This window comes from Ursus arctos, unplaced genomic scaffold (genome assembly GCF_023065955.2).
Source record: "Ursus arctos isolate Adak ecotype North America unplaced genomic scaffold, UrsArc2.0 scaffold_3, whole genome shotgun sequence".
Classification (NCBI taxonomy): domain Eukaryota; kingdom Metazoa; phylum Chordata; class Mammalia; order Carnivora; family Ursidae; genus Ursus; species Ursus arctos.
The window spans coordinates 74,978,125-74,996,677 of record NW_026622985.1 but is presented as its reverse complement, the minus strand read 5'-3'; the positions used below and the strand labels follow the sequence as shown (position 1 = coordinate 74,996,677).

General features: G+C 40.0%; 2 protein-coding genes across 11 annotated transcripts in view; both read left to right on the top strand.

Moving 5' to 3' along the window:
- The window catches only part of CADPS2 (calcium dependent secretion activator 2), a 513,662-nt gene that overhangs the window by 150,652 nt on the left and 344,457 nt on the right, over positions 1–18,553 (top strand). The gene's annotated exons all lie outside the window — the stretch shown is intronic.
- On the top strand, positions 6,662–18,507 carry RNF148 (ring finger protein 148). The gene has a single exon (XM_057304491.1). It carries the CDS (start codon positions 15,719–15,721, stop codon positions 16,628–16,630), a length of 912 nt encoding a protein of 303 aa, XP_057160474.1. The 5' UTR covers positions 6,662–15,718; the 3' UTR covers positions 16,631–18,507.

The window sequence follows — 18,553 nt, the reverse complement described above, 5'->3', positions numbered from 1 at the left end:
CTTTGGTTTAAACTTAGTTTTTCTGACATAAGGATGGCTACACCAGCTTTCTTTTGATGTCCATTAGCACGATAGATGGCTCACACCCTTTCAATCCAGAGGTATCTTTGGGTCTAAAATGAGTCTCTTATAAGCAGCATATTGATGGATCTTGTTTCTTTATCCATTCTGATACCCTGTGTCTTTTGATTGGACCATTGAGTCAGGCCATTTACATTCAGAGTAATTATTAATAGATTTGAATTTAGTGCCATTGTATTACCTGTAAAGTTGTTGTTCCTGTAGGTTGTCTCTGTTCCTTTCTAGTCTTTGTTACTTTTGGTTTCTTTCCAGTTCAAAGGGTCCCTTTTAATATTTCTTGCAGAGCTGTGTTAGTGTTTACAAACTCCTTTAGTTTTTGTTTGTCTTGGAAACTATTTATCTCTCCTATTCTAAATGATAGAATTTATGCTTGCTGGATAAAGTATTCTTGGGTGCATATTTTTCCTATTTTGTGTATTGAATATATGGTACCAGTTCTTTCTGGCCTGCCAAGTTTCTGTGGACATGTTTGTTGCTTACCTTATCAGTCTACCCTTGTAGGTTAAGGAGCTTTTGTCCCTAGCTGCTTTCAGAATTCTCTTTATCTTTGTATTTTTCAAGTTTGAGTATGATATGTCTTCATGTTGACTGATTTTGTTGATTTTTGCGGGGAGTTCTCTGTGCCTCTTGGACTTAAACGCCTGTTTCCTTCCCAGATATGGGAAGTTCTCAGCTATAATTTGCTCCAATGTACTTTCTCACCCCCTTTTCCTCTTGCTCCTCTTCTTCTGGGACTCCTATGATATGGATATTATTGTGCTTTTCGGGATTCCTGAGTTCCCGAAGTCTGTATTTATGATCGAATAGTTTTCTTTACCTGTTCTTTTCAGCTTCATTTTCTGTAATTTTAACTTCTTTGTCACCTATTCAGTCCTCTGCTTCTTCCATCCTCATTGTGATAACATCAGTCGGTTTTGCATCTCAGTTATATACCATTTTTTTTTTTTCAACCCAACTAGTTTTTAGGTCTTTTATCTCTGCAAACAGTATTTCTTTGATGTCTTCTATGCTTCTTTCAAGCCCAGCTAGTATTCTTATGACTATTGTTCTAATCTTGTTCAGATATACTGCTTACATCTATTTCGAGAAAAATCCCTGGTTGTGATTTCTTCTTGATCTTCCTTTTCTGGAGAATTCCTCTGTCTTGTCTTTGTTTCCTGTTCTGAGAGTAATACTATATTAAGGGGTCATATGCTGTCCAGGGCCTGGCACTTCAGGAAGTGTTTCTGGTATATGCTGTGTGCACTCTGCTCTTGTGTTTTGGTTGCTCTTTCCCACACATCAATGCTGTATACAGAGTTCCTCCTTGCTTGCAGTGGGAAATGTGTGGATCTTTAATTAGGTGTGCTTTGATTTAAGTCAAGCCTAATTTTAAAAAGGGGGGAGTGGTGGGATATCTGGTGTGCTCAGTTGGTTAAACATCTGTCTTCGGCTCAGGTCATGATCTTAGGGTCCTGGGATCAAGCCCCGTGTCCTGCTCCCTGCTCAGGGGTGGGGATGTGTGTCTGCTTCTCCCTCTGCCCCTCCCCCTACTCATGTGCATGAACTCTCTCAAAATCTTTAAAAGAAAGAAAAGACAGGGGTGGAGAGCCTGATCCAAGAAAAAGGAACAAAAAAAGCAAACAAAAAAAATATAAGCCTGATTCCAAAGAAAAAGAAGGAAAAAAAGCCTGATCCAAAAAACAAGAAAGGGAAACAAACCGATAAATGAACGAACAACTGTACATCTGATTCCAAAGAAAAAGAAATACAAAAAATTAAAAATTTAAAATAAAACTTTAAAAAAGGAAGAGGAAAGCTTTTCCCTCTTTCCACCAGAACTGAAGCCGATGTTTTGGAGCACTCTATGATCTGTAAACTTAGTACGTGTGGGGCAGGGGGGGCACTGCTGGGGGGAAATGCCTGCTTCACTGGCTCATAATCAGACTTGTCCTTGTAAAGATGCCCCTGCCAGCGGGTGCAGGGTGGGGGGAGGGGACAGATCAGGCAGGGTTTGGTGTAAGTGACTCCAGCCTGAAGGCACTGTGTTTGTCTCTGAAGTCTGACCATGCTGGTGGATGGGGGTGAGAGATGATGTCTTTCTGCTCTCTCGTCCCTGGAAAGGGGAACTCCTGGCCACTGCTGTTCAGGAGGCCTTCACAGAAAAGCAGTCTCCCCTCCTGTGTTCCGGGCTTTCTCAGATCCCTGCCTTTAACCCGTCTGTGCCCACCCCTCGGCTTGCCTGGCACCACAGCCACAGTACTGTTTTACCTCTAGCCAGCAGATGGAATTCAAAGTTCCAGGCCCAGCATGGAGCCTGATGCTGGGCTCGATCTCAAAACTCCCAAGATCATGACCTGAGCAGAATTCCGAAGTTGGACACTTCACCAACTGAGCCACCTACGTGCTCCTCAAAACTCCAGATCTTAAAGGACTCAGCTAGGTGTGGATCCATTCCTCTCCCCTGGAGGAGAGCCTTGCAGCGCTCTGCCTGTGCCCTTCTGTCCCAGAAAGCAGTTGCCTGCCTGCTCGAGTGCCTGAAGTCTATAAGGAAGCACAGCAGAAAGCTGCAACCAGGTCATCTGCCCTCTGCACGCGTCTCTGTCTCCTATTGTTGAGTGGCTGCTCAGGGGTGCCCAGCGGGCCTGTTGTCTTTAGAGAGGCCAAATATCCTCTTCCAAATGTGGCCCAGGAAAGGGTACTTTCTCTCCCGGTGTGACCCAGGGGATCCCCACCAAAGGCTTCTTGCCTGAGCCCTATGCACTGCTCCCTCCCTCTCTCCCTGACTTCTTTCCATAGAAGGGGCTCCCTCCCCTTCACAGCACTGTGGCTTTTCTCTCCCCCAGTTCATGTCTCTGGACCTTATATTGGCCACAGTCTCTCCTTCCAGTTGTGCCAATTGTTTTTTTAATCCTCTGATCATTTTCCTAGTAGTTCAAAATGACTCGATGCTCATCTAGCTGTGCTCAAGGGATGACGCAAGCTCAGGGTCCCCCTACTACTGCCACCATCTGACCTCCTTCAATAGATGGCTGCATCCCAAAGGTTTTGGGCCATTGTTTTCATTAGTTTCCTTGTACTTTTTAATTTTATTTTCTGGTTGCCCTATTCATTGTTTAAGTAGTAAGTTACTCAACCCCCCCCCCCCTTTTTTCTTCTTCTTTTGTGGTCTTTCCGGATTTTTTCTTGTGGATGACTTCTAGTTTCATAGCTGTTGTGGTCAGAAAAGATGCATGCTATGACTTGGATCTTTTTTAATTTGTTGAGACTTGTTTTGTGGCCTAATATGCGATCTATTCTGGAGAATGTTCCATGAGCACTTGAAAAAAATGTGTATTCTGTTGTTTTAGGATGGAATGTTCTGAATATATCTGTTAAATCCATCTGGTCCAGTGTGTCATTCAAAGTCAATTTCTCCTTGATTTTCTGTTTTCTTGATCTGTCTGCTGATGTGTTAAAGTTCCCTATTACTGTATTATTAGTGATTAGTTCTTTCATGTTATTAACTGTTTTAATTATTTTAGTGCTCCCATGTTGGGTGCATAAATATTTATAATTGTTATATCTTCTGGTTGGATTGCCCTTTATTATATAGTGTCCTTTTTTGTCTCTTGTTACAGTCTTTGTTTTAAAGTCTATTTTGTTTGGTTTAAGTATTGCTACTCCAGCTTTCTTTTGACATCCATCTGCATGATAAATCATTCTCTATCCCCTTCCTTTTTTTTATTTTTTTTATTTTTTTAAGATTCTATTTTTAGAGCCCAAGCAGGAGGGAGAGAGAGAAGCAGACAGGGAGCCAAACACAGGGCTTGATCCCAAGACCCTAGGATCATGACCTAAGCCAAAGGCAGATGCTTAACCAACTGAGACACCCAGGACCCCCTCCATCCCCTGACTTTCATTCTGCAGGTGTCTTTAGGTCTGAAATGAGTCTCTTGTAGGCAGCATAGAGATGAGTCTTATTTTTTTTTTTTATCCATTCCATCACCCTGTGTCTTCTTGATTGGAGCTTTTAGTTCATTTACATTCAAGTAATTATTGATCTGTATGTATTGCCATTTTATTATTGCTGAAGATTTTCCCTCATCCTTTATTGTTTTCTTTTTCATTGTTTGCTGGTTTTAATGATATACTTGGATTTCTTTTCATTCTTTGCATATTTATTAGTGATTTTTTATTTGTGGCTTTCATTAAGTTTATATATAACATCTGCATATAGCAGTATATATTAAGTTGATGGTTGTTTAAGTTTGAACTTATTCTTTACTCCCCACATTTTAGGTATACAGAAATATTAATTTTTACTACTTTTGTGTTTCCTACCTTTACACTGTCAGTTGGTCTCCCTTTCCACTCAGAGTCCCCTTTAATATTTCTTGCAGAGCTGCTTTAGTGGGCAGGGACTCCTTTAGATTTTGTCTGGGAAACTGTTTCTCTCTCTCCTTCTGAATGATAACCCTCCTGGATAGAGCATTCTTGGCTTCAAGCTTTTCCCATTCAGCACTTTGAATATATCATCCCAGTCCTGTCTAGCTTGGAACTTTTCTGCTGAAAAATCTGATAACCTTTGGAGTTTCCTTTGTACATAATGGATCATCTTTGGTCTTGCTGCTTTTAGTGTTTTCTCTGTATCCTTGTATTTTGCCATATTTAATTACGATACGTCTTGGTGTGGATCTGCTTTTGTTGATTTTGTTGGGGGTTCTCTGTGCCTCCTGGATCTGGATATGTTTCCTTCCCTAGATTAAGGAACACTGCAGCTATTATTTCTTCAAATAGATTCTCTGTCCCCTTTTCTCTGTCCTTTTTCTGGGATCTCCTATAATATGAATGTTACTATGTTTGGGGGAATCACTGAGTTCCTTAAATCTATTCTCATTTTGCATAATTCTTTTTCTCTTTTGTTCAGCTTGATTTCTTTCCATTACTCTGTCTCCTAGGTTATTAATTTGTTCCTCTGCTTCTTCCAGCCTGCAGTTCATTCCATCAAGTGTGTTTCTCATTTCGTTTTTTGAGCACTTTATCTCTGCTATGTTGTTATTTATCTCTGTGTTAAGGGTTTCACTCGTGTCTTCTACTCTTTTCTCAAGTCCAGTTAGTATCCTTAGGATCATTGCTTTAAATTCTCCATCAGGCATGTTATTTATATCTGTTTCACTTTGATGTCTTGCTGTGGCCTTGTCCTGTTCTTTCATTTGGGACATTTCTCTTATTTTATCTAAGTCTCTGTGCCTATTTCTCTGTGTTAGGAAAGTTAGTTGCTTCTCCTGTTCTTGAGAGTAAAGGCCTTATGGAGAAGAGGTCCTGTGGTGCCCTGCAGTTTAGTGTCCTCTCTTCCCCAGGGCCTGGTGCTTCTGTGGTTGACTTCAGTGTGTGCCACATGCACTCTGCTCTTGTCCTGGCTGCTTTTTCCTTCAGGCCAGTCTTTTGCAGAGGCTCTCTTTGTTGTGGGCGGTGTTTTGTCCCTGGTCTGAATGTGGTGAGTTTTAACTAGCTATGCTCTGATCTGCTTGTGAAATGAGATCTGTCTCTGCTTCCACCAGAACAGAGGACTTGCAGGACTTGCAAAACTCCTGGGTTGCGAGTTGCAGTGTGGGCAGGGGGTTTGAGCCAGTCTTCTGAGAGAGGGGTTCTGCTAGGGCCAAGACTGAGGCAAGTGTGGCAGGAAAGGTAGTTCTATCAGAGTGTGGGGGCAGGGCTTGGTGTAAGCAGTTCGATAGTAAGTGTGGGTGCTGGCTGGTTGCTGCAGGTGGCCCTGTGCGGTGCTGAAGGGTGGGGAGGGAAATGGTCCCTGCTGGTTCCTTTGTTTCTGGAGGGGTCTCTCTCTCCATGCTTCCTCTCTGGAACAGACTCTGAGATGAACAACTAACCTCCCCCACTGTATGCTCCAGGTGCTCTTCAGATTGGCATTTCCACCCTGTATGTCTGTGGACTGTTTACCATTCTTTCTTGCTAATAGCAGCCCCAATATCCTCTGAGCTCCCTCAGAGCCAAGCGTGCTGACCTTTAAAACTCCAGGCTTTTAGCCCTGATGGTTGGTTGCAAGAACTCACAAAATTTGGACCCTGTCACTTTCCAAGCCAGTTGCCATAGAGGTTCATTTTTCTCCATGTGCTCCTCTCTGTGTTTATTCTGTCTCACTCTTGTCTGCAACCAGAGCTCCCTCCCCTTTACAGTGTCCATGATCTTTTTCTCCCAAGCTGCATCTCTGCACTTCCCACTTTCTTTGATGTGGCTTCTTGTCTGTCTTTAGTGGTGGAGGTTGTCCTGCCAGTCTTCAGATCGCTTTCTGGGGTATTGAGTGTGATTTCATAGTTATCTAGTTGTATTTCTAGGACAAGGCAAGCCCAGGGTCATCCTGCTCTGTTGCCCTCTTCCCACATCTACTTTCCCTCCTGGTTTATATGGAATGTCAATCATTAGGTTTTCCACCTGTGTAATTTTAGTATCATTGCAATAAAATAGTGGAACATAAGTAATTCAACTCTATATCTTGCATAGAACGAATTCTTTATGTGGATTTTACAAAACTCTTTGTTTCCTTAAATCTCAAATTAAGTTTTGAGTCATTGGTTACATGAATGTTGTTCTTGGAATTTGATATGGGTTAATAATGTAACAATTAAATTGGTGAAATAAGACACCTTCTCAACATACTGAACAGTACTGTGCCAGGAGAGTTTATCAAAAGGTTTACTTCTTTGTTTTGTTTTTATGGGAGGTCTCTGGGTATGAGGGAACAAGAAAGACCTTCTGTTCGAAGTTTGTCAGGTACACTAGGACTATAATAATCATAATAAGCAAAACTCTATTTTCTTGCCCCCTTTGTGAATCCCAAAATACTTTATCTGATTGGGCAATCACATTCTCTGTTTAGTTGGCGATGGTAAGAGGTGTTTATGTAATAGATCTCTAGTCTCTAAGAGTGATTGTTATATGTGGAAAAGTGATACCAGATATTTTGTGTCATTATAAAGACTTAGAATTCTAGGATTTTAATCAGAAGTTTTCCAGGGATTGCAGGATTTGACTGCATTTTGCCCAGGGACAATAGAAGACCTTCTAGGTTGCTGAGAAAGCTGGTTTCATTTAGAATTTGTGTTTTCATTATTACTGCTGATACAATTTAGGGCTTTGAGGTGCTAAAATGTTACAAAATTAATCTGATACAGTGTTCTTATAAGAACCATTTGAGGTATGACTTGAGATATATAAATATGTTGATACACAGACTAAAGGATTTTTTTTTTTTAAGATTTTATTTATTTATTTATTTGACAGAGACAGCAAGAGAGGGAACACAAGCAGGAGGAGTAGGAGAGGGAGAAGCAGGCTTCCTCCTGAGCAGGGAACCTGATGCGGGGCTCGATCCCAGAACACTGGGATCATGACCTGAGCCGAAGGCAGACGCTTAAGGACTGAGCCACCCAGGCGCCCCAGACTAAATGATTTTTAATTCAGTAGAGTCTACTTATACATTAGAAAGAGTTGTTACTTTATGGCTGTATATTATTCCATTTTTCAAATACAGAGATGTGTATGGAATTCTTTTGGAGAGAAAATGTAAGACAGATGGCCTCTGATCCTGTGATATTAAATAAGCCTTTTCTGGACAACTGTTGTCAGTCATTCTTTGCTGAGGAGAGACTTGTCAAATCATCACCTATTTATATTTTTTTAATGGGTGGCTTTGCAAAGCAGAGGTTGCCAAAGCTGCTGGCATGTCTTAATATTTTGAAGAATAAATGCTTGGAAAGTCAAACATTTGACAGGGACCCTCAGTACTAGCCCCTGGCTAGTATAGCAGCAAGGTGGGGTGGAGGGAGAAGGAGGAAACAGGTTTTACAAACATAAGTAAAGGCTACTCCTCAAAAGACATTTTAGGTCAAGCAAAAGTATGAACAGACACAAGCATCTAATTACATGCAATATATGGCAAGATTGACTCAAATAGATGCAAAAGCAGTGTGTCATAGGAGCAGGTGATTTCGTCTGGAGAGAGTGCGAAGGGAAGATTGAGATGAGTCTTGAAGGTTGAGAAGAACTTTATATGGTGGACAATGGAGGGAAATAGGCTGTATAGAATTGGGAAGGGGAAGAAGTGAGCCCCTGCCATGCCAGCAGTGTACTTGGTGATTTACAAATAAATGTGAAAGTGGGCATCTGATACTCCACCATGGTGCTGAGAGGTCAACGTTACCTCTCCGTCTTACACGTGAGAAAACTGAGGCTCAGTGTGGCTCACCGCACTCAGCTAGCATGTGGTCAGGACTGGGTTTCATAGCCGGTCTGTCACATAGCTGGGTGCCGCAGCATAGTTGTTATGGGTATGAGGACTCCATACTCCTGGTTTTGATTGCTGCCTCCCTGGAGGGATTCAATTACCTCATAAATGAGCAAGGATTTTGTGACCTGTGATTTGGAAAAATATAACCCATCTAAGTGGGAAAATCTTCTTACCTCTACCCTGCTATTTCTGACTGCTGAGAGCTTACTCAGAGTTAACTGTACTCGGTGGGACTGGTCTTAGGAAGGCAAAACATAGAAACCTTCGATGACTGACTTTGGCTTCGGAAGGTCTAGAATCCACTTTAGGGTTTAGAACAATTTTAAAATAGAGCCTCAAAAGCAGCCTTCATATAAATACATTTGGTCCTCATTGTTGGCTATTGTTAACTACAGGAGCAAAAGAGTCTATTAGGAGAAGAGGGCAAGTTTTGGTGGTTATTCAAAAGATTCTGCTTTTGTATTTTTGCCCCCTTTTATTGAGTATATTGCCTGTTCTCCAGCCTTTCAAACAAAAATCCAGTCTAAATGATTGAGTTAATATTAAGACGTCTTTTGTCCTAGGATCAAAGAAAGATGAACATACCATCAAATGTTGTGCTTAATCTTGTGTTTACTTAAGAACATTCACCTCATCCCTCTACCCTTCTTAATGCAAAGGTTACAGTGTGAAGGTTTTCCCCCAATTACTTCTCAGACTGGTTAGTAATGTGTTCCTTCTCTGTTGATTACCGTTCTATGTTCTAACTAGGTAGATTGAGAAGAAAAAAATGTCCTTTGTTTTAGTGTTAGTTATGTGAACTTTGACTTGAATTTTGAATGCAGAACAGAATATAATATATGTAGTTTGATTTATACCCATAACAGTTTAAAGGGATTTAGTCGTATCCTAAATCCTCATTTATCTTTGTATTCAAGTATGGCCATAGGAAATCCAGTCTGGAGTATTAGTCTACAGAACAATTAAAGATTGAACTCATGATGCATTTTCTACTTATGTTATGCTCTAAAGTTATCACCCTTGTAAAGATAAAACTAAATAAATGTTATTGCATGAGGAATAGTATAGGTTAGAATACGGACGATAATGACACAATTTTTTCAGCCTTCACTGAGAACTTATGATGTGCTAGATATTTGGTAGAGGATGAGTACTGGGAAAAAAAAGATTGAGTCCGAGCCCTCAAGGAGATTAATAGACAATTTTGTAGAGCGAGCTGTATCAGCTGCTACGTAATGAACCACCCCAAAACTCTATCAGAGTAATTTTTTTCATAAAGACATGAGAGTCAGTATCTGTTACTTCTCAGAGCTCTAGGGTTGATTAGGTGAGTCTTCAGGTCTTGCCTAGACTCAGTCTTTGTGATCACATAAACATCTCTGCTCATCTGGGGCTCTTGCACATGTTGGCCCATCTATAGATTGATCTAGGGTAGGCTCAGCTAGGATACCTAGGCTCTCCTCCAAGTAGTTTCTTCTCATCTATTAGGCTAGTCTTCTTTACTTGAGGGCAGTAGGGTTCCAAAAGATGGGGAGCCCCGGGGAAGAGTATAAGGCCTCCTGAGGCTTAGGCTCAGAACTGGCACATCAGTACTTCTGTTCTAGTCTGTTCACCTATGTAAGTTACTGGTCCCTCCAGATTCAAGGGGTATAGAAATAAATCCTACCTCCTGATGGAAGGACCTGCTAAGTCACATTGCAAGTGGTATCGCTAGAGGGAGGGGAGTAATTGGTGTCATTTGCAATCAGTGTAACTACCATAGAGACAGTTTTGTGCAAGGGATAAAGCCTGTGTAAGGTCTTATATAGTGACTGCTGCAATAGGAGCTCGGGAACTGTAAGCTGTTGGAATTGAGGAAGCATAAATTTCTGGATTGATAATAGTAGAAAATGAGGCTGGATGACAGGAAAGAGGACCAGGCTGGAGAGGCTTATAGTCCATTCTTAGATGCTTGGGTATTATCCTTTGGATAGAGCAAGCCATCTAAGGTTTTCAGCAAACATGAATGCCATTGTAAACTTCATTACTTTTTGTCTATAGGTTGCTCTGGCAACCGAATGAATCCAAGGTGAGCAAAACAGTGATGGGAGATTAGATAAGATGCTATTGCAGAATTGTACACTGTGGGAATGATTTAGAAGGCTAAACTAAAGCAGTGGAAAGTATTCAAGTGTGGTGAACCTGACCAATGTTAATCGTTCATTCAAACAAGCTCTTTTGAGCCAGTGCTCTTAAGTGTTTGAGAAATGTGAGTATTCCCCTTCCTCAGTGTCGTGATTGCTTCTTGGAGCTTTGGAGCTCTTACACAAGCTAGGCTTTCTTCAGGCATCGGATTATTAGGCATGCAGTAAATAGAAAGGAATAGTAATCCTGGCTCACATTAGTGAAGAAATCATGGTTAGTGATGTGGTGATTTAAAATGTGTCTGCTTTAGCTTTTTGTTCTAATATCCTTAATTACCAGACCCTTGAATGATATTGAAATTCATTATATTAGTTCATAGAAAGAATAACAAAGAGCCTGAGTAAGTTTTGTGGTTTTCATGCATCTGGACCTGCCCTAGTACATAGTAGTGACTTTCAAGGTAATTCAGAAACTCATGTTATTCTAAAACTTTACTGTATTTCACTTTAGCATATTCAGAACTCTTTTCTGGGTTCAGAAATAGAAGAGAAAGTCCATTTTTATATTAAATAATTTTTTATTGCATACGTCTGAGAATATGTGAGAGTGGTGGCTACTTATGGAAGAAATTGAGAAAATACATTGTTTATGAGAATTTACCAGTTTACAATCAAATGTAATAAAATGTTAAGCTGAGATTTAGTTCTATCATTAAACATCTTTAAAGATAACTACTTTCAGAAAATATCAGCATTATTTGCTTTTTGGTTGTTCTCTGTGAACTACTTTGAGTCACTAATCTGTTCCTGCCAAATCCCATTATGATGCATTTAATTACTCGCAGAAAACCTACATAGTCTTCAAACTTAAATGGAAATCCAGTGTGTTTTGTGGATTCCTGGAGATCTCTAATGTCATAGCCCTGGATATTATGACTTGTGAAATAACTTATTGAAGTTCTTCAGTATTCCCTGTATCTTAGAGATACTATCTAGGCAATGCTATGCGAACATATCTGGCTATTTCTCTCATCAGAGTAGAGATTCTGGAAGTTTGAGCGTTCTTAACAGAAATTGATGAATAGCAGAGGAATAGATAGAGATCACCTGCTTTACACCCCTTCCCACAACTTAATGAAAATTATAACCTTTCTTGAAATTTTAGTTGGAACCTGGAAGTTACATACATGTACAGTCCTAATTTGTGCATAACTCCTTTCTCTTGCCTAGATGACGACCTCCTTAATATAGGAGCCATGTTGTGTTCCTTGTAATGTAGGCCCGGGCTCCTGTCAGTACAGAGTATATCGTGTGTATTACATGTTTGTTGTGGTTTATGATTATCTAGGTGTTGTTCCTTTGGGTGAAATTCAGGAATTTAGAGCCTGTAGCTGTTTTACCTACTCACATTCCAGTTTATACATTTTTCCCTTGGTGGCAGAGCACCAGTTAGGTTTACAAGTCCCCTTCAGCACGTGCTCTACTAGGGGACCAGTTCTCCCCAGCAAGGTAAATCGTGATTAACCTGAATTTGTCATAATTCTGTGATTTCTAGGGGTTCCATTAGGCATGGGTTTGTGAAGCCCTGCTAGCCAGAGTGACATCAAGTTTTGTAGAGAGATGGTAGAAGGAAAGTCTTTGTGCTTCTGAATGCTTCTGTCATTCTGCCTGTTGATATGAGGAACAACAGTAGCAGCCTTAGGGGATCATGATGTGAGCCTCTGTAAGACAAAAACCAGTGTACTTAGGCAGAACGACAAGACGGAAGGAGAGGGATCAGCCAACCATAGGAGTGTATGCCAGTTCTCCTTAGCCCTCCTGCAAAGCTCAGAGTGAAAACTTCTTTCACTTTGCTGTTAGAAAGAAAGGAAGTCTATATATTGAATAAATGGTCTAGAAGGAACAGATTAGAATAGCATCAGTCATCCAGCCCACATGCCCTCCCTCTTCTTTTCAACTATCCTGGCCCCAGGACAGAAGACTCTTGGGTCTGGTCCCGATAAAATGGATGCAGTGTGTAATCAGTCTTCATGGACTAATAGGTTGCTTCTGCAGGTCTCCATTGTTTCTATTCCAAGGAAAATGGGAAATGCTGATACGATGAGGGTGTCATTTTTGATAGATGTATTGTCAATTATAAAAGCTTACTCCCTGATAAGAGCTCAGATGTGGTTGTCTTGCATGGAGAAGTGAGTTTTGGGATGGTTCCTTCTTCCCAAGCCTGTTCCATTAGTCTCTTAGTCTTCCTATTGACATTTTAGGACCAGCTAATTAATTCACAGGGCTATCATGTGCATTTTGGGATGTTTAAAAGCGTCCCTGGCCTCTATCCAGTTAAATGCCACTAGTACTCTCTCATTGTGACAGTCAAAAATATCTCCAGAAATAGCCAAATGTCCCTCAGAAGGGAAAGTTGTCCCCCATTTATAAAACCACTGTGTTGGAGGCAAAGTACTGTTTCTTATAGTTACATTTGTTCTAAGACTCAGGCAGAAGACAGGGGAATTTCTGTCATTGCCTTAATCACTTCACATTATGCTGAGAAAAATACAATGAATTAGTAAATTTTTCAAATCCATCTTTTCAAACATACAAAGAATCTTGAGATTTGAGATGTGTTTTGAGCCAAAATATAGTTACTGTTTAAACTCTTTACTCTTAAAAATTAGCAAACTAAAAGAATTACTTTTTTTTAACCAGCTTTACTGAGGCATAATTGACAAAAATCATATATATCTAAGGTGTACAATGTGATGTTTTGATATATGTATACATTTTGATATCCTAGCAATTAGGCTAGTTAACATACCCATCCCCTCACATAGTTAGTTACCCTTCGTGTGTGTGTGTGTGTGAGATAAGGACACTTGAAATCTACTTTTTTAGCAAATTTTGAGTATACATTATTATTTACCACCGTCACCATGATGTAAACTAGGTCTCTACAACTTAAGTGATTTTTTTTTTTATAAACTCATTTGGAAGGAGGTAATTCCAGTGTTTTAAATTCTATTCCAGTGGTGTTTTTTTCTCAAATGTAGTTGACACACAATGTTACATTACTTTCAGGTGTACACATAATGTTTGGACGAGTTTACATATGATGCTTTGCTCACAAACGTAGCTACCATCTGTCACTGCACAATGCTGTTGCAATACCATCGACTATATTCGTTATGCTGCGCTGTTTATTCCCATGACTGAGAGAGTTACTTCTTAAAATCCTACCCCCAGCTGTTAAATAATCACAGGTGTGAACAGCCTCTAATGTGGTGATATAGTGTTGTCTTAGTAGGGCTTCACTTTGTCAACGTTAATGGAATGGGCCAGGGATTCACTCAGTTTGAAACTGGGAAAAGTCTACATTTTATCTGTCTTTGCATGATGCTCGAAGAAAATGGTATGAATGATACAAGTTTGTTTCCAATTTTATTTTAAAAAATGAATATTAAATATTTTGGGCAGGGGAGTATAATTAAATGTTTTTGTCAAGATGAAAAAGTTCTTTCAACATGCCTCTGGTTTCTTTTTGTCTTTTTGTCTGTTGTATCCCCAGAGTGTTTTAGCATGCCTGGGGGCATAGGATATGTCCTATATAAAGTAAATAATAAATGTTTGAGTGTTGCCAATTTATTGAAGCCTTGAAACAGACTTCAGGTGAAGATTTAAAATAGAAGCAAACCAGCATTAAAGGATCTTTAAGGCAGTAAAGATGCCATGGTTTGCAACAGTAAAGTAATACAGTGATTGGCGACGGTTGCGGTCATCCTTTCCTCGACCCACCACTACCCTTCCAGTTATCACATCTGCTAATTGAACCTTTGAAGTAACTAGCGGATTTGTCTGTGTCTCTGCTTCTCTACTCTGCTATTTCAGGAGTCCAAGACACTGTCTACTTAAGTTCATCTCACTCCTCTACTCTCTTCCAGTCCACTTCCTGCATAGGGCAGCCAAAGTGCACGTGTTAACAAGTCAGCGTTTTGAAATGCTTATAAATCGCCTCCCCAGCTTGGAGCCCTCCAGCATGGTTCTCTTGCCCTTCTGACCTACTCCAAAATCCTTGGTGTCACGTTGACGACCCTGAACACTGACTGCTATTTGCTTTCCTCTCATTAACTTTCACACTTTCTTCTCTTATTTTGCCAAATATATATTGCTTCAGATCCTTTCACTTGCTATGTTCTTTCCTGTGTTGGTCTCTTGAAACTGCCATTTCCTGTCCCCGAAATATTATTTTCTTGGGTAATTCTGATTTATCTTTCAAGTCATAGACTAAGTGCCACTTCCTTAGGGGAGCAATGCTTTGGACTTCTAATCAAAGTCTGGCTCCTTTTATATTCTTCTGATACTCTTGTCCTTTCAGAAATATATTATCAGAACTTGCAGCTATACATTGTGTGTGTGTGTGTGTGTGTGTGTGTTTAAAATCTGCCCTCACCAGATAGTAAGCTCCAGTAGGTGTGTGTCTGTTTTCTTCTGCAGTGTATGAACCATGCTTAGTGTTTGCCTAGCACATAGTAGGTTCTTAGTAACTATCTTAGTAAAAAGTTGAATATGTCTGGCAGGTTGGCAATGTATCAGTCTTCCTTACAACATGTTTATTGTCTTCATGTTGAATCTGGGATATGCATTTGATGTTGGAAGAGAGTGGGAATGATTTGTTCCTACTGCCCATAGATAAGCATATTCAGTAGCATAGAAACATGCATGAGAACTGGTGACTGGCCAGCCACATGCACTAATACAAAAAATGATTTCTACTTTGCTTAACAGAAAAACAATGAATATAAAGTAGTATTAGGCAGCTTTTCACTTTATCCAGAACTGGGAAAGAAACTCAAGGCTTAAAAATATAAATCTCCCTGTTTATTGCTTTAGCGTTTATTCAAATTGTTATATACCATGAGCCCTTGCTTGGTAGCTTTTTGGCCAATAGGATTTCAGTATGCAATGCACTGATATAAACAACTGGATTGGCTTACCTACCTCTGATGTCACAATTTCCCCATTGGGAAGTCATAATTTTCTTGAAATCACATTGTGGTAATAACAACTCTTGTTATTCTGTTTCATTATAAGAAAGATAATCTACCAAAAATAAAAATGCTGGAAGGAGCAGCATACCTTTGATCGACGCAGACCTTTTTCCATTTCTGCGCTTTAATATCTGCTGCCAACAATTGGAGCTGGCTTCTTTGTTTTACAGTTGTTTTGTTTTTTGTTTGTCAGTTAATAGGCAAATGGAGGAATGAGCCTACTTCGAATTACTCCTTCAGCTCCTAGTTCTGTGTCATCACGACTGTTGAGGCTTAGCATCTTTCTACTACTTAGCCTTCCTGACTCTAAAGGAAAAGCCATTTGGACAGCCCACCTGAATATAACCTTTCAGGTGGGAAATCGGATTATATCAGAATTAGGAGAGAGTGGAGTGTTCGGCAATCATTCTCCTTTGGAAAGGGTGTCTGGTGCGGTGGTACTTCCTGAAGGATGGAATCAGAATGCTTGTAATCCTATGACCAACTTCAGCAGACCTGAACAGGCAGACTCTTGGTTGGCCCTCATTGAACGGGGAGGCTGTACTTTTACACATAAAATCAATGTGGCAGCAGAGAAGGGAGCAAATGGGGTGATCATCTATAACTATCCAGGTACGGGCAACAAGGTGTTTCCCATGTCTCACCAGGGAACAGAAAATATAGTCGCGGTGATGATAGGCAACTTGAAAGGCATGGAGCTTTTGCACTTGATTCAGAAGGGAGTCTATGTGACGATCATCATTGAAGTGGGGAGAATGCACATGCCATGGCTGAGCCATTATGTTATGTCTCTGTTCACCTTCCTGGCTGCCACAGTTGCCTACCTTTTCTTGTACTGTGCATGGAGACCTAGAGTGCACAATGCTTCCACCAGGAGGCGAAGACAGATAAAAGCAGATGTGAAGAAAGCTATTGGTCAGCTTCAACTGCGAGTGCTCAAGGAAGGGGATAAGGAACTAGAGCCAAATGAAGACAGTTGTGTTGTTTGCTTTGACATATACAAACCCCAAGACGTAGTACGTATTTTAACTTGCAAACATTTTTTCCATAAAGCGTGCATTGATCCCTGGCTTTTAGCCCATAGGACATGCCCCATGTGCAAGTGTGACATTCTGAAAACTTAAACCTGGAGAATCTTCTGAAGATATAACCAAGTCTTTCCAAAGATTAAAAATAAATGAGTTCTCTTAGCACTTTTTGTAGAGAAAAAGCTCAACTTCATCTTCTCTACCTAAGTACTAAAGAGGATGAAATTTGTGTTTTTAAAATAAAACTCCGTATCATGCCCAGCTATTTGAACTTGTTGTTTTTGTATTAGGTTGTTACTTTTTTGCCCTTATCCAAATAAGTGCATTCGTATATGTTAAAAACAAATTAGTCTTCAATTGACATTGAGGCCACAGAGTCGTAATGCTTTAAAGTTTTTTTATATTGATTTTACTTCCATATTTTTGATATCTACTATTGCTGTTAAATAAAATTTCATTATAGAATTAGATCTGGATTTAATTCTCCATGGTTAATTAATATCAGGAAATCTGGTTTCCAAAGGTACTGAGTAGGTAATGTGTTCTGAGTAATTATTTTAGATGATAGCACCTTTCGTTATGTAACTAAAATATTTTAAATTGTTGTGGGCCTCATTTAGGGCAGCATCACACAAAAAAATCGCTTTTGTTTGCTACGGCCCTTTAAATCCTAGCATAGTGCATTAGCTGTGGTAGCTGATTTCCTTTCTAGAAGTGACCATAGTAAATGCTTTTGTTTTCTTAAAATGGTAATGAGTGCATTTCTGGGCATTTTAATATAGATCTAGAATGGAGCTGAAATTTTGGTTGTCTTTACAAATTGTATCTTTTGCCTTATTTTGCTTCTCTGTTTGAATAGATAAACACAAATGTAACATTAAGAGGCTGAAAGATTTGAGTTCTGGTTTTGACTAAAATCTTTGTGGGTGAAATGCTAGACCATTGATATCCAACTTAGATGACACTTTGAGTCTACACAGTATCTACTACACACTTTTAAGAATGGGTTGTAGGGAAGTAAAATCAGAATAATGGTCTTTGGGAAAGAAAATGGACCATTGTGAACTATGGTTAACAAGGTAATATTTTCTTTTTATACCGCACTGGTTGGGCCTATAGGGCCTTTTCCTCCTCCTTTCCTGCCTCAAATTATTTTGATTCACATTTCATAAGAACTAGCTCCCTTAGTCCTGGTAAGACCTAACAAAATGGTCTCTTAGCATCCTATGTGTAAAGATCAGACCTTTGTGTTCAAGGTCAAAGTTCTTGGTTTTTCTAGCTAGTAGATAAGAACCACTGAGATACCCTCAAAGTGTATGGCAGCACCAGGGGTTAGCCGTGTTTGTTAGTTCACAAGTCATTTTGGTCTTGAGTCATTTTGCGCCATTGATATAAATGTAGCAAAAATAAAGGCAGAGCTGATGACGTTGTGTGTGTGTATAGAGGGTGGGTCCACCAGGGATGTTTGTTGATTTTGGCAAAGGTTTTGCTCAAAGCATCTATGACCTTTAACACTGCCGTTGGTGGTTAACTCTAAATGGGGACCTTGATGTTCTTTTTAAAATCAATAGCTGCCTTTTTGTTTAAAATGAATTACACTAAACTAAGACTGCTACATATCATTTTTTTCCTTCTTCCTTTCTTCCCTCAAAATGTTGTTAGATCAGTAGCAGATGCCAAGATCTGCAGAAAAGAGATTAATGTTCTTTACCTCTGTCATCCCTATGGAGAGTCAATGTAAGAGTGAAGAAGTGAAGCTGAATTAATCTAACAGGATTTAGAAATCAAAATCCTCCTTTTAAAAAATCAGAATCAAGGGGCGCCTGAGTAGCGCTGTCGTTAAAGCGTCTGCCTTCGGCTCAGGGCGTGATCCCGGCGTTCCGGGATCGAGCCCCACATCAGGCTCCTCCGCTGGGAGCCTGCTTCTTCCTCTCTCACTCCCCTGCTGTGTTCCCTCTCTCGCTGGCTGTCTCTCTGTCACATAAATAAATAAAATCTTTAAAAAAAAAAAATCAGAAT